At 35.3% G+C, this 17063-nt stretch overlaps 1 protein-coding gene across 1 annotated transcript in view; it reads right to left on the reverse strand.

Annotated features, from left to right (window-relative positions):
• The window catches only part of LOC142235716 (uncharacterized), a 428189-nt gene that overhangs the window by 123154 nt on the left and 287972 nt on the right, over positions 1-17063 (reverse strand). The window contains exon 19 of the mRNA XM_075306976.1: positions 15020-15133. Within this exon, the coding sequence (XP_075163091.1) occupies positions 15020-15133 (114 nt within the window). The remainder of the gene's footprint in view (positions 1-15019; positions 15134-17063) is intronic.

Here is a 17063-nt window from a genome sequence, read left to right on the forward strand (position 1 = left end):
TTATATCACAACATATATATGTTTACTCATAATATATAAATTTATACTTGTTTATATTCACACGTAGTATTTTTCCTATATTTAATGACATTTTCTTTGTATATATATATATATATATATATATATATATATATATATATATATATATATATATATATATATATATATATATATATATATATATATATATATATATATATATAATATATATATATATATATATATATATATATATATATATATATATATATATATATATATATATATATATATATATATATATATATATATATATATATATATATATATATATATATATATATATTTGTAATGCGCCAATTGGTTACTTTTATTATTTTACTTCCAGCATACACTTTGTCTCTCTTTGTAAACAAATATATGTTTATGGGCTATTTCTGAATTAATATATGTTTGAATCCAAGCATATTATATTTATAAACATTTTATGTCCCAAACATAATATGTTCTAACATATTAACATATATGTCCCAAACTAATATGTTTGCTAGTTTATGAACATTATATGTTTGCACTCAAAAATATTGTGTTTAAAATTTGAGTTCCAAACATATAATGTTTATACCCAAACATATGAAAAACAGTCTTTTTCGTCCGTGTACATACATTTAAATATCACTCGATCTGGACAGAATTTGATAGACTTATACAAAATCTATAGACTCAAAATTTAAGTCGGCTAATGCACTAGGATGGAACACAATGTTAGTAAAAAACAAGTAAGTAAAGTCTAAAGTCGGACGGAGCCGACTATATTATACCCTTCACCACTATGTCGACAAACATTTGTGTTACCCTCTCAGCTACTTAAAATTTGCTGGGAGCTATATAAAGGTTTGCATTTGCAGATACAAATACTTTTAATGGAAACAATTTTTTGTACTTCTACAAAGCTCTAGAATTAAAATTTAAATCGGCTAACGCCCTGGGATGAAACACAATGTTAGTAACAAATATGGGAAATATGAAGCGAGAGAAATTTTAGTGCAATTGTACAAAAGAGATTTATGATTTTTCAGGTGATACATATGTATTCGAGATATAGGACAATTAGAATAATATTTACAATTTTTGCTACTCAGCAGTGTCGACTTTACAAGGATATTGGTTAGATCTCGTCAAGATATGTGGTCAAGTGTGGGTTGTGATATATTATTTGGTCTAGTCGGGCGACTTGGAGCCTTATTTAAAACTCATCCGTTCTGTTCAAATTTTAGCATTGCAGTGTGTAGGATATGGCTAAGATATGGGGAAATCATCACAGAACTTTGTGTAAAGTGTGAGAATTTTGGCCATATTTGTATTCTCTGTGGAAACTATCCAGTCAATTGGAGGAAAATCCCATTGAAAATGGGTCTAAAATATGAAACAGTCTACCATATTTCCCCAGCTCCGGTGTACGTATATATGGGAGCTATATACAATCTAAACCAATTTTGACTAAATTTAACATGCATAGTTAGAATAATAATTCTGCTATCTATGCGAAATTTCACGTAAATGGGAGTATAACTTTGGCCCCCCTGGTCATATGAGTGCAAATCGGACGGGAGATATATATGGGAGCCATATCTAAATCTGAACCGATTTCAACCAAATTTGGCACAATTACCTATACTACTAAACGTACTCCTTGTGCGAAATTTGAAGCAAATCACGGCAAAACCCTGGATTTTGAGCCATATAAGTTCAAATCGGACGAAAGCTATATGGAGCTATATCTTAATCCGAATCGATTTCAGGTAAATTGGATACAAACTACGGTTTCTAGAAACCCAAGGAGGTAAATCGGGAGTTCGGTCCTATGGGGGCTATACTAAAACATGGATCGATACTCACCGTTTTCGGCACACATTTTACGGCCCTAAAATATTATTAAAATTTCAAGCAAATTGGATCTTGCACACCTGTATATAGTCCTAAAAAATCTCCAGATGTTCAATTTCAGGCATATTGGATAAAAACTACGGTTTCTATAAGACTAGGAAGTAAAATCTTGAGATCGGTCAATATGGGGGCTACATCAAAACATGGACCTGAACTCAACATTTTCGGCGCACCTCATTATGGTCCTAAAATAATTCTAGATTTCAAATTTCATGCATATTGGATAAAAACTACGGTTTCTATAATCCCAAGAAATAAAATCGGGAGATCGGTGTATATGGGGGCTATACAAAAACATGGACCGATACTCACTATTTTCGGCACACATCTTTGTGGTCCTAAAGTACCTCCAGATTTCCAATTTCAGGCAAATTGGATAAAAACTACGTATTCTATAAGCCCAAGAAGAAAAATCAGGAGATCAGTCTATATAGGGGCTATACCAAAACATGGACCGATACCCATCATTTTTGACACACCTCATTACGGTTCTAAAATACCTCAAGATTTCCAATTTCAGGCAAATTGGATAAAACCTACGGATTCTAGAAGCCCAAGAAATAAAAGCGGGAGATCGGTCTATATGGCGCTATACCAGAACACGGACCGATACTCACAATTTTCGGCGCACCTCATTTTGGTCCTAAAATAATTCCATATTTAAAATTTCATGCATATTGGATATAAACTACGGTTCCTATAAGCCCACGAAATAAAATCGGGAGTTCGGTCTATATGGGGGCTATACAAAAACATGGACCGATACTCACTATTTTCGGCACACCTCTTTTTGGTCCTAAAATACCCCTAGATTTCAAATTTCAGGCAAATTGGATAAAAACTACGGATTCTATAAGCCCAAGAAGAAAAATCAGGAGATCAGTCTATATACCCATCATTTTTGACACACCTTTTTACGGTTCTAAAATACCTCTAGATTTCCAATTTCAGCCAAATTGGATAAAACTACGGATTCTAGAAGCCTAAAAAGTAAAAGCGGGAGATCGGTGTATATGGGGCTATACCAGAACACGGACCGATACTCACCATTTTTGGCACAACTCTTTATGGTCCTCAAATACCTCTAGATTCATAATTTCAGCCGAATTGGATAAAACCTATAAGCCCAAGACCCCAAATAGGGAGGTAGGTTTATATGGGGACTCTATCAAAACCTGGTTACAACATAACAAGTGAGTAAAGTAGAAAGTCGGGCGGAGCCGAGTATATCATACCCTAAACCATCCATACTGAATAACATTTTTTGTGGGGTATCAATGGTATAGGTTTGGGTGATAAACCGCATTTTTATACCCTCCACCATAGGATGGGGGTATATTAACTTTGTCATTCCGTTTGTAACACATCGAAATATTGCTCTAAGACCCCATAAAGTATATATGTTCTGGGTCGTGGTGAAATTCTGAGTCGATCTGAGCATGTCCATTCGTCCGTCCGTCTGTTGAAATCACGCTAACTTCCGAACGGAACAAGCTATCGACTTGAAACTTGGCACAATTAGTTGTTATTGATGTAGGTCGGATGGTATTGCAAATGTGCCTATCGGTCCACTTTTACGTATAGCCCTCATATAAACGGACCCCCAAATTTGGCTTGCGAATCCTCTAAGAGAAGAAAATTTCATCCGATCCGGCTGAAATTTGGTACATGGTGTTAGTATATGGTCTCTAATAACCATGCAAAAATTTGTCCATATCGGTCCATAATTATATATAGCCCCCATATAAACCGATCCCCATATTTGGCTTGCGGAGCCTCTAAGAGAAGCAAATCTCATCCGATTCGGCCTGGCCGAACTTACGGCCGTATATATAGTAGTCATATTTAAGAACATAGAGGGGTACATGTTTATGGGAGTCTTGTCACAATCTGAGCAGAAATGTCCAATATTAGGAGCTATAGTTGATTTTGCACCTACAGAGTTAGTATGCTACTAATATTGATTCCATTATTAAACAAGTAAGTAAAACAGAAAGTCGGGCGGGCCGACTATATCATACCCAAACCACCCCTACTGAATTGGTAAACATTGTTTGTGGGGTATCAATGGTATAGGTTTGGGGAAAAACCGCATTTCCACATTTAAGAATATTAAGGGGTACATGGGAGTTTTATTACAATCTGAACAAAAATGTCTGATATTAAGAGCTGTAGTTGATTCTGAACCACTAATATTGAGTCCATTATTAAAATAAAAACAATATTATACCCTGCACCACTTTGTAGATCTAAATTTTCGATACAATATCACATCCGTCAAATGTGTTGGGGGCTATATATAAAGGTTTGTCCAAATACATACATTTAAGTATCACTCGATCTGGACAGAATTTGATAGATTCAAAATTTATAGACTCAAAATTTAAGTCGGCTAATGCACTAGGATGGAACACAATGTTAGTAAAAAACTAGGATGGAACACAATGTTAGTAAAAAAAATATGGGAAACATTTAAATCTGAAGCAATTTTAAGGAAACTTCGCAAAAATTTATTTATGATTTATCACTCGATATATATGTGATAGAAGTTTAGGAAAATTAGAGTCATTTTTACAACTTTTCGACTAAGAAGTGGCGATTTTACAAGGAAAATATTGATATTTTGACCATTTTTGTCGAAATCAGAAAAACATATACATGGGAGCTATATCTAAATCTGAACCGATTTCAACCAAATTTGGCACGCATAGCAGCAATGCTAATTCTACTCCCTGTGCAAAATTTCAACCAAATTGGGGTAATACTCAGGCTTCTAGGGCCGTATAAGTGCATATCGGGCGAAAGATATATATGGAGCTATATCTAAATCTGAACCGATTTCTTCCAAAATCAATAGGGTTCTATTTTGACCCAAAACACATACTCGTGCCAAATTCGAAGTCGATTGGGTTTAAATTACTACCTAATCCCTTGGTTACAAAAATGTGTTCACGGACAGACGGACATGGTTATATCGACTCAGGAGCCCATCCTAAGCATTTTTGTCAAAGACACCATGTGTCTATCTCGTCTCCTTCTGGGTCTTGCAAACATATGCACTAACTTATAATACCCTGTTCCACAGTGTGGCGCAGGGTATAAATATGGGAAACATTTAAATCTGAAGCAATTTTAAGGAAACTTCGCAAAAATTTAATTATGATTTATCGCTCAATATATATGTAATAGAAGTTTAGGAAAATTAGTCATTTTTACAGCTTTTCGACTAAGCAGTGGCGATTTTACAAGGAAATGTTGGTATTTTGACCATTTTTGGCGAAATCAGAAAAACATATATATGGGAGCTATATCTAAATATGAACCGATTTCAACCAAATTTGGCACGCATAGCTACAATGCTAATTCTACTCCTGTGCAAAATTTCGACCAAATCGGAGTTAAAAATTGGCCTCTGTGGTCATATGAGTGTAAATCGGGCGAAAGCTATATATGGGAGATATATCAAAATCTGAACCGATTTCAACCAAATTTGGCACGCATAGCTACAATGCTAATTCTACTCCCTGTGCAAAATTTCAACTAAATCGGAGTTCAAAAATGGTCTCTGTGGTCATATGAGTGTAAATCGGGCGAAAGCTATATATGGGAGATATATCTAAATCTGAACCGATTTCAACCAAATTTGGCACGCATAGCTGCAATGATAATTCTACTCCCTGTGCAAAATTTCAACTAAATCGGAGTTAAAAATTGGCCTCTGTGGTCATATGAGTGTAAATCGGGCGAAAGCTATATATGGGAGCTATATCTAAATCTTAACCGATTTCAACCAAATTTAGCACGCATAGCTACAATGCTAATTCTACTCCCTGTGCAAAATTTCAACAAAATCGGAGCAAAAATTGGTATCTGTGGTCATATGAGTGTAAATCGGCGAAAGCTATATATGGGAGCTATATCTAAATCTGAACCGATTTCAACAAAATGTGGCACGCATAGATACAATGTGAATTCTACTCCCTGTGCAAACTTTCAACCAAATTGGGGTAATACTCAGGCTTCTAGGGCCGTATAAGTGCATATCGGGCGAAAGATATATATGGGAGCTATATCTAAATCTGAACCGAAATCAATAGGGTTCTATTTTGACCCAAAACACATACTTGTGCCAAATTCGAAGTCGATTGGGCTTAAATTACCACCTAATCCCTTGGTTACAAAAATGTGTTCACGGACAGACGGACAGACAGACATGGCTATATCGACTCAGGAGCCCACCCTAATCATTTTTGTCAAAGACACCATGTGTCTATCTCGTCTCCTTCTGGTGTTGCAAACATATGCACTAACTTATAATACCCTGTTCCACAGTGTGGCGCAGGTTATAAAAATTTTGAAGCAAAGATTAATAACCTTATGTTAATTAAATTTGCATTATTTTAAAGAAATTTGTCCTTAATATTTTGTAAATTGCACATCCTAAAATGTAGGTTGCATAATCTTTAACATCAGGTAAATATTTTTTTCAGTGTAATATATAGCCCTCATATAAAAAGATCCCCAGATGTGGCTTTCGGAACCAATTTGGTCCATATCGGTCTATAATCATATATACCACACAGGTAAACCGATCCCCAGATTTTAGTTCTTGAACTTATTGGATGAGCAAATTTCATCTTGCTAAAATTTGGTACTAATCACGAAAAAATTGGTCCATATACACCCTCAAAAAAATCGCTTCTGTAACAGATTGGCTGATAAGTCCCCGGTCTAACAAAGAAAAACACATTTTTTGTCAAAATTCGTTTTTATTATTCAACATAGTTCCCTTCAAGAGCGATACAACGATTATAACGACCTTCCAATTTTGTGATACCATTTTGGTAGTACTCCTTCGGTTTTGCCTCAAAATAGGCCACAGTTTCGGCGATCACTTCTGCATTGCTGCCAAATTTTTCCCTGCGAGCATCCTTTTGAGGAGAACAAGAAAAAGTCGCTGGGAGCCAGATCTGGAGAATACGGTGGGTGGGGAAGCAATTCGAAGCCCAATTCATGAATTCATGCCATCGTTCTCAATGACTTGTGGCACGGTGCGTTGTCTTGGCGGAACAACACTTTTTTCTTCTTCATATGGGGCCGTTTTGCCGCGATTTCGACCTTCAAACGCTCCAATAACGCCATATAATAGTCACTGTTGATGGTTTTTCCCTTCTCAAGATAATCGATACAAATTATTCCATGCGCATCCCAAAAACAGAGGCCATTACTTTGCCAGCGGACTTTTGAGTCTTTCTACGCTTCGGAGTCGGTTCACCGGTCGCTGTCCACTCAGCCGACTGTCGATTGGACTCAGAAGTGTAGTGATGGAGCCATGTTTCATTCATTGTCACATATCGACGGAAAAACTCGGGTGTATTACAAGTTAACAGCTGCAAACACCGCTCAGAATCATCAAAACGTTATTGTTTTTGTTTACAGGATATTTCCAAATTAATATATGTTTGCATCTAAGCTCATTATATTTACAAACATTTTATGTCCCAAACATAATATGTTCTAACATATTAACATATATGTCCGAAACATGTTTTGCTAGTTTATGAACATTATATGCTTGCACTTAAAAATATTGTGTTAAAAAATTTGAGTTCCAAACATATAATTTCTACACCCAAACATATGAAAAGCAGTCTTTTTTCGTCCGTGTTTAATTTAGTATACTTATCATAATTATATATAGCCCCCGTATAAACCGAACCCATGTTTTACTTCTGGCTCTCCAATTGCCTTGCAATAACTGGTTCATATCGGTTTGTAATTATTTAGAGACTCCCCCTTTAAATACCGATCAAGAACTGAATTATTTAGGTATTTAATCTCCGTTTTTGTCTAAAATATACCCCGTATGGACTAACTTAAAATTGAGAACGCGGTGTTAAGAAGTTTTAAGATACCTTGCCATCGGCAAGTGTTACCATAACCCAAGTAATTCCATTGTGGGTTATATGCGCTTTACAGACTATCAGTTATTCCGGACGACAGTGCTCGTATCAAACATATCCCATATATTGTGCACATTGTAAGTTAAGTCCGAAGGCATAATCGATACTGCTGCATGTTTATGGGATCGATAGCACATTTACCGATTATTTAGTCATCGCCGAGAAGTCGTATCGATCCGACACACTGTAAGATTCTTTACAAACACCGACATTCCGTCCGGAATAACTGATAGTCTGTAAAGCGCAATAGGCTTTAACAGAAGTTTCTAGGCAATGCATGGTGAAGGGTACAAAAGATTCGGCCTAGCCGAACTTACAGCCGTATATACTTGTTTTTATACCCTCCATCATAGGATGGGGGTATATTAACTTTGTCATTCCGTTTGTAACACATCGAAATATTGCTCTAAGACCCCATAAAGTATATATATTCTGGGTCGTGGTGAAATTCTGAATCGATCTAAGCATGTCCGTCCGTCCGTCCATCCGTCTGTTGAAATCACGCTAACTTCCGAACGAAACAAGCTATCGACTTGAAACTTGGCACAAGTAGTTGTTATCGATGTAGGTCGGATGGTATTGAAAATGGGCCATATCGGTCCACTTTTACGTATAGCCCCCATATAAAGGGACCCTCAGATTTGGCTTGTGGAGCCTCTTACAGAACCATATTTCATCCGATCCGGCTGAAATTTGGTATATGGTGTTGGTATATGGTCTCTAACAATCATGCAAAAATTGGTCCACATCGGTCCATAATTATATATAGCCCCCATATAAACCGATCCTCAGATTTGGCTTGTGGAGCCTCTAAGAGAAGCATATTTCATCCGATCCGGCTGAAATTTGGTACATGGTGTTGGTATGTCGTCTCTAACAATCATTCAAAAATTGGTCCATATCGGTCCATAATTATATATAGCCCCCATATAAACCGATCCCCAGATTTGGCTTGCGGAGCCTCAAAGAGAAGCAAATTTCATCCGATCCGGCTGAAATTTGGTACATGGTGTTGGTATATGGTCTCTAACAACCATGCAAAAATTGGTCCATATCGGTCCTTAATTATATATAGCCCCCATATAAACCGATCCCCAGATTTGGCTTGTGGAGCCTCTAAGAGAAGCATATTTCATCCGATCCGGCTGAAATTTGGTACATGGTGTTGGTATATGGTCTCTAACAATCATTCAAAAATTGGTCCACATCGGTCCTAAATTATATATAGCCCCCATATAAACCGATCCCCAGATTTGGCTTGCGGAGCCTCAAAGAGAAGCAAATTGCATCCGATCCGGCTGAAATTTGGTACATGGTATTGGTATATGGTCTCTAACAACCGTGCAAAAATTGGTCCACATCGGTCCTTAATTATATATAGCCCCCATATAAACCGATCCCCAGATTTGGCTTGTGGAGCCTCTAAGAGAAGCATATTTCATCCGATCCGGCTGAAATTTGGTACATGGTGTTGGTATATGGTCTCTAACAATCATTCAAAAATTGGTCCACATCGGTCCTAAATTATATATAGCCCCCATATAAACCGATCCCCAGATTTGGCTTGCGGAGCCTCAAAGAGAAGCAAATTGCATCCGATCCGGCTGAAATTTGGTACATGGTATTGGTATATGGTCTCTAACAACCGTGCAAAAATTGGTCCACATCGGTCCATAATTATATATAGCGCCCATATAAACCGATCCCCAGATTTGGGTTGCGGAGCTTCAAAGAGAAGCAAATTGCATCCGATCCGCCTGAAATTTGGTATATGATATTGTTATATGGTCTCTATCAACCATGCAAAAATTGGTCCACATCGGTTCATAATTATATATAGCCCCCATATAAGCCGATCCCCAGATTTGGCTTGCGAAGTCTCCAAGAGAAGCAAATTTCATCCAATCCGGTTGTAATTTTGAACATGGTGTTAGTATATGATCTTTAACAACCGTGCCAGTAATGGTCCATATCGGTCCATAATTATATATAGCCCCTTGTTAAAGATCATATAAAGGGTGATTCTTTTGAGGTTAGGATTTTCATGCATTAGTATTTGACAGATCACGTGGGATTTCAGACATGGTGTCAAAGAGAAAGATGCTCAGTATGCTTTGACATTTCATCATGAATAGACTTACTAACGAGCAACGCTTGCAAATCATTGAATTTTATTACCAAAATCAGTGGCAGAAAATCCGCTTTTTTATCGACAAATTTTGTTCAGCGATGAGGCTCATTTCTGGTTGAATGGCTACGTAAATAAGCAAAATTGCCGCATTTGGAGTGAAGAGCAACCAGAAGCCGTTCAAGAACTGCCCATGCATCCCGAAAAATGCACTGTTTGGTGTGGTTTGTACGCTGGTGGAATCATTGGACCGTATTTTTTCAAAGATGCTGTTGGACGCAACGTTACGGTGAATGGCGATCGCTATCGTTCGATGCTAACAAACTTTTTGTTGCCAAAAATGGAAGAACTGAACTTGGTTGACATGTGGTTTCAACAAGATGGCGCTACATGCCACACAGCTCGCGATTCTATGGCCATTTTGAGGGAAAACTTCGGAGAACAATTCATCTCAAGAAATGGACCGGTAAGTTGGCCACCAAGATCATGCGATTTGACGCCTTTAGACTATTTTTTGTGGGGCTACGTCAAGTCTAAAGTCTACAGAAATAAGCCAGCAACTATTCCAGCTTTGGAAGACAACATTTCCGAAGAAATTCGGGCTATTCCGGCCGAAATGCTCGAAAAAGTTGCCCAAAATTGGACTTTCCGAATGGACCACCTAAGACGCAGCCGCGGTCAACATTTAAATGAAATTATCTTCAAAAAGTAAATGTCATGGACCAATCTAACGTTTCAAATAAAGAACCGATGAGATTTTGCAAATTTTATGCGTTTTTTAAAAAAAAAAAGTTATCAAGCTCTTAACAAATCACCCTTTATATATATATATATATATATATATATATATATATATATATATATATATATATATATATATATATATATATATATATATATATATATATATATATATATATATATATATATATATATATATATATATATATATATATATATATATATATATATATATATATATATATATATATATGTGAGCTATATCTAAATCTGAACCGATTTTGATCATATTTTCCAGATTTGGTTGATACGACAGAAGGTTACCTTGTGCGAAATTAGAGTAAGATCGGGTACTAAATAAGGCTATTATGGTCAGAAATAAATTTGTAAGGTGTAATTTTTCCAAAAACGGGCGATACATATATATAGGAGCTATATCTAAATCTGGATTATATTTTGCAAGTTTTGTTGATATTACAGCAGATTACCTTGTGCTAAATTTGAGTAAAATCGGTTTATAAAAGGCCACTACGGTCAAAAATAAAGTTATAAGGGGTAATTTATAAGGTTTAATTCAAAGCTAAATTTGAGTAAAATCTGTTAACAAATGAGGCCTCATGGTCAAACATAAGGTTATTAGGGGCAAATTTTTCAAAATCGGGCAATACATATATATGAGAGCGACATCTACACCTGGGCCGATTTCGAGGAATTCTTGCAGATACAGTTAGTACTATAGATGACTGGATCTAGCCACTTTTGATTAAGGTCAGTAATAAATAAGGGTTCTTTGGCCTACTTCGTAAGGTATATAATACAGGTGCTTTTCTTCCTTTGATCGTAAGAAAACATATTGCTAAGTCACTCTTGTTGTCGCATATAACATATGGTATTGAAGTATACTCGGGTACGAATTTGACTAATCTTACTCGACTAAGAACTTGTATGAATCGCATCGTTAGATATGTCTATAATCTAGGGATTTTTACACATATTTCGCCATTTTTAATTGAGTTTTTGGGTAATACATTTGAGAATTTCATTGATCTTAGGACAATACTGCTTTTTTATAGAATAATGAAGTTTAGAAGACCTCAGTACTTAGTGTCCTATTTTGAATTCGGCAGCTCACAGAGGACACGCTCTTTGATTGTTCCATCATTTCGCACTCTAGCTATGCAACGTTCGTTCCAAATTCGAGCTATACGAATCTGGAACAACCGTATAAATTATGAACACAGAGAGTTTTCGTGGTCATGTAGTAAATTCAAAGAACTTATAAACTCTTATCTCTAGCCCTATTTCTGAATCTCGCGTGCTAATCATTATTTAATAATACTTTAATATCATGTTCGTGTTCATATTTAAGTTTATGTAAAAATATATGTATATATATTTAAGACATAAAATGTAATTAAATAGAATTTGAATTATATTTTAATAGAAATTAGGATATTTGTAAGTCTCATGTTTTGTATGCTATGTAATCAATTTGGCCGAAAGAGGCTTCTGGATTATGAAAGTAAATAAATAAATTAAATGAAATGAAATTTGGGAAAATCGGCCTATACATATATATGGGAGCTATATCTAAATCTGAACCGATTTCGATGAAATTATGCACATATAGTAAGTACTATAGAAGACTACATTTAGCCAACTTTGAGTACTATTGGTTGATAAATAAGTGTTTTATAGCCAAATTTAGAAAAATCGGGCGGTACATATATAAGGGAGCTATAGTTAAATCTGAACCGATTTCGATGATTTTTATACCCTAAACCACATAGTGGGCAGGGTATAATACCAGAAATATTGATTATAGACCCCATCCAATATATACCAATCGACTCAGAATCACCTCCTGAGTCGATCTAGCGCTTGATGTCCGTCCGTCCGTCTGTCCATGTATTTTTGGTTCGCAGGATTCCGGTCGTAATTATTAACCGATTTGTATGAAATTTGGTACAGGGTGTTTTTTGGGAACAAGGACGAACGCTATTGATTTTGTAAGAAATCGGATCAAATTGAGATATAGCTCCCATATATACGTATCGCCCGATTTCGACAAATGGGGTCACGTTGCGCTTTTTTACAAACGGATCGTCATCAAATTTGGCAAAAAGTAGTCTTCTTCAGCACCCTTCAAGTCTGAAAATTTCATCACAATCAGTTCAGATTTAGATATAGCTCCCATATAAATGTATCGCCCGATTTTCCCAAATTTGGCTATAAAACCTTATTTGTCAACCGATCTGACTCAAAGTTGGCTTACTATAATCTTCTATAGTACCAACAATATGTGCAAAAAATCATCGAAATCGATTCAGATTTAGCTATAGCTCCCATATATATGTACCGCCCGATTCTTCTAAATTTGGCTATATAACCCTTATTTATGAACCGATAGTACTCAAAGTTGGCTAAATGTAATCTTCTACAGCACTAACTATATGTGCACAATTTCATCGAAATCGGTTCAGATTTAGATATAGCTCCCATATATATGTTTAGCCCAAATTTCGATTTTCCCAAATTTGACCATAGAACCCTTATTTATTAACTGACCTTACTTAAAATTGGCTAGATGCAGTCCTATATAGTAACATACTAACTGTATGTGCAAAAAATCCTGGAAATCGGTCCAGATGTGGATATAGCTCCCATACATATGTATCGCCCGATTTTGAAAAATTTGCCCCTAATAACCTTATGTTTGACCATAGAGGCCTTATTTCTTAACTGATCTTACTAAAATTTAGCACAAGGTCACCTTCTGTGGTTTCAATTAAACCTGGAAAATATCATCTAAATCGGGTCAGATTTAGATATAGCTCCCATATATATACATCGCTCGATTTTCCCAAATTTGGCCATAATACTCTTATTTATTTACCAATGCTACGCAAGTTTAAAATTGCGATTTTTTATAAATGAACTCAATATTAGTTATATACTAACTCTGTAGGTGCACAATCAACTACAGCTACAACTATATATAATATCAGACATTTCTGTTCAGATTGTGCCAAAACCCCCATAAAAATGTGACCCCTTAATGTTCTTAAATATGGAAATGCGGTTTATCACACAAACCAATAACAATGTTACCCCTCAAATGCTTATGTTTACTAATTCAGTAGGGGTGGTTTAAGGTATGATATAGTCGGCCCCGCCCGACTTTCTACTTTACTTACTTGTTTTTGTTACATATAAAATTATGGCCTTATATACATCATCATTGAATAATATTTGTTCAAAAATTTACTTTCAACATAAAATTGTGTTCTGAAATAAAATTATGCATTTTCATGGAATTATTATGAATAACTAAAAGGCTTTGCATTTTTCCTGTATGGCATAGAAGGTTAGGGTAGGACAGAATGTGGGTTCCGGAAAATTTCTATATTTAATTATCGCTCCAGGAATATGGTAGGAGCGGGTTAAAAGGCGAAGATCTCTGTCCATCTGGGAGATCATTTTATAATAACACCTTAAAGTCAATAGCTTGCATTTTTATTTCAATCTCATATTTTAACCATAGAGGGCCTTTCTTTTATTTGTATTTTGTGTGAGCTATGGTTATATTTTCGGAAGGTTCAAGTGCAGTTCACTTTGGGTTGAGTGAATTACCCGAATTTATTCTGATAATTGGTTGATAGTTTTGCTGCAAGTAGAGGATGCTGATGAGGAATGTGGTAATTCCGAAACAGCTGTACATCCAACTATCTTGCAGTCTATAGGGCTTTGCCCAAATAAATTTGACAAGCATACTTTTCCTCTGTTGGTTAAGCTACACTTGTAGTTTAGTCAATGCATGGCTTTAAGCTGAGATCAAAAACAACAATAACGGTCCATTTAAATTTAACATTCATTGTGTTCATATGTCGGGGAGTCTATAATAATGTGTGATGTAAATAGCCTGAGATCGGTAATTAGAAGGCAAGAATCCCCCCAAATCCCAACTGTTAGCTAGTGTATTAATGGCTCCCGTCGTCTTATAATATTGAATCTTGATTTTTAGAAAATATAGGGAGTTGCTGAAGGGCAACGTTTGTACCTATCATTGTATATACAGGGTGGGTCACAATGTGTACACACTTTTTTAATATATTCGTTTACATATTTTTATAAAACTCTTTTTAATATTTTCTCTGGATTTTTTTTGTAGTATTCATTTTCCTTTTTTTAAAACATTTCACATTGCATACTTTACATGACAAGAATAAAAAATGTAATAGAATTTCAATTCAACACTTACCATTAAGAGTCCGGTGGTGAGGGCAATCAAAGCAACAGTTATAAATGCAAAACATTGTGACAAAATGCGATTGCTATGAATTTGCGCTGAGAATTGCTTGATACCATTGGGAAGCTGCAATAATATAAGCAATGGAAAACAATTCAGTGGGAGCTATTGAGATAGAGTGATAAATAAAATTCTGTATTGAAAGTAGTATCATATATAATATGTATGGTCAAAAATTGATATTTTGAAATTGGATAGTTGGTAGATATAAAAGAAATATTATATACCGAGTTTTGAATACCCACCACCATGGATACCATATAAAGATTTTCTTTAAAAACGCGTAATGGATTGACAAATTAATAGATTTTGATTTTAATAAGTTAACAAACTACACTGAAAAAAAAAAACATTGCCGTGAGGTCCAAGATTTCCCAAAGATTTCATGTCTTTAAAATACGAATGAAAATTTTGCTTAGTGTAGAAGACGCATTTCTCTAATATAAAGTTTTTTCCTTGTCCAAAAGTCGATAAACTTTTCGATGAAGTCGTATTGTCCTTATAATTAAGTGATTTGACTTAAAAATGGGTATCATAACATGAAAAAACAATTATATACGGCCGTAAGTTCGGCCAGGCCGAAGCTTATGTACCCTCCATCATGGATTGCGTAGAAACTTCTTCTAAACACTGCCATCCACAATCGAATTACTTAAGTTGCGGTAACGCTTGCCGATGGCAAGGTATCTTAAAACCTCCTAACACCATCTTCTAAATTGTATGTAAGTCCATACGTGGTATATATTAAATCAAAAAAGAACGTATATAATTCAGTTTGACAAAGTAGACATACAATTTTGATAAAATTTTCTACAGAAATAAAATTTTAACAAAATTTTCTATAGAAATAAAATTTTCACAAAATTTTTTATAGAAATAAAAATATTGACAAAATATTCTATAGAAAGAAAATTTTGACAAAAATTTCTACAGAAATAAAATTTTAACAAAATTTTCTATAGAAATAAACTTTTGACAAAATTTTCTATAGAAATAAAATCTTGGTAGATCATTTGTAGCTCGAGTGGCAACCATGATTATGAACCGAATAAAATTTGAACAAAATTTTCTATAGAAATAAAATGTTGACAAAATTTTCTATAGAAATAAAATTTTGAAAATGATGAAAATTTTATTATGAACCGAATAAAATTTTAACAAAATTTTCTCTAGAAATATAATTTTGACAAAATTTTCTATAGAAATAAAATTTTGACAAAATTTTCTATAGAAATAAAATTTTGGTAGATTATTTTTGGCTCTAGTGGCAACCATGATTATGAACCGATATGGACCAATTTTGGTATGGTTTTTAGCAACCATATACTAACACCACGTTCCTAATTTGAACCGGATCGGATGAATTTTGCTACTCCAAGAGGCTCCGGAGGTCAAATCTGGGGATCGGTCTATATGGGGGCTATATATAATTATGAACCGATGTGGACCAATTTTTGCATGGTTGCTAGAGACCATATACCAACATCATGTACCAAATTTCAGCCGGATCGGATGAAATTTGCTTCTCTTTGAGGCTCCGCAAGCCAAATCTGAGGATCGGTTTATATGGGGGTTATAAATAATTATGGACCGATGTGGACCAATTTTTTCATGGTTGTTAGAGACCATATACCAACATCATGTACCAAATTTCAGCCGGATCGGATGAAATTTGCTTCTCTTTGAGGCTCCGCAAGCCAAATCTGGGGATCGGTTTATATGGGGGTTATATATAATTATGGACCGATGTGGACCAATTTTTGCATGATTGTTAGAGACCATATACCAACACCATGTACAAATTTCAGCCGGATCGGATGAAATTTGCTTCTCTTTTAGGCTCCGCAAACCAAATCTGGGGATCGGTTTATATGGGGGCTACATATAATTATGGACCGATGTGGACCAATTTTTGCATGATTGTTAGAGACCATATACCAACACCATGTACTAAATTTCAGCCGGATCGGATGAAATATGCTTCTGTTAGAGGCTC

This window comes from Haematobia irritans, chromosome 4 (assembly GCF_050003625.1).
Source record: "Haematobia irritans isolate KBUSLIRL chromosome 4, ASM5000362v1, whole genome shotgun sequence".
NCBI classification, from domain to species: Eukaryota; Metazoa; Arthropoda; class Insecta; order Diptera; family Muscidae; genus Haematobia; species Haematobia irritans.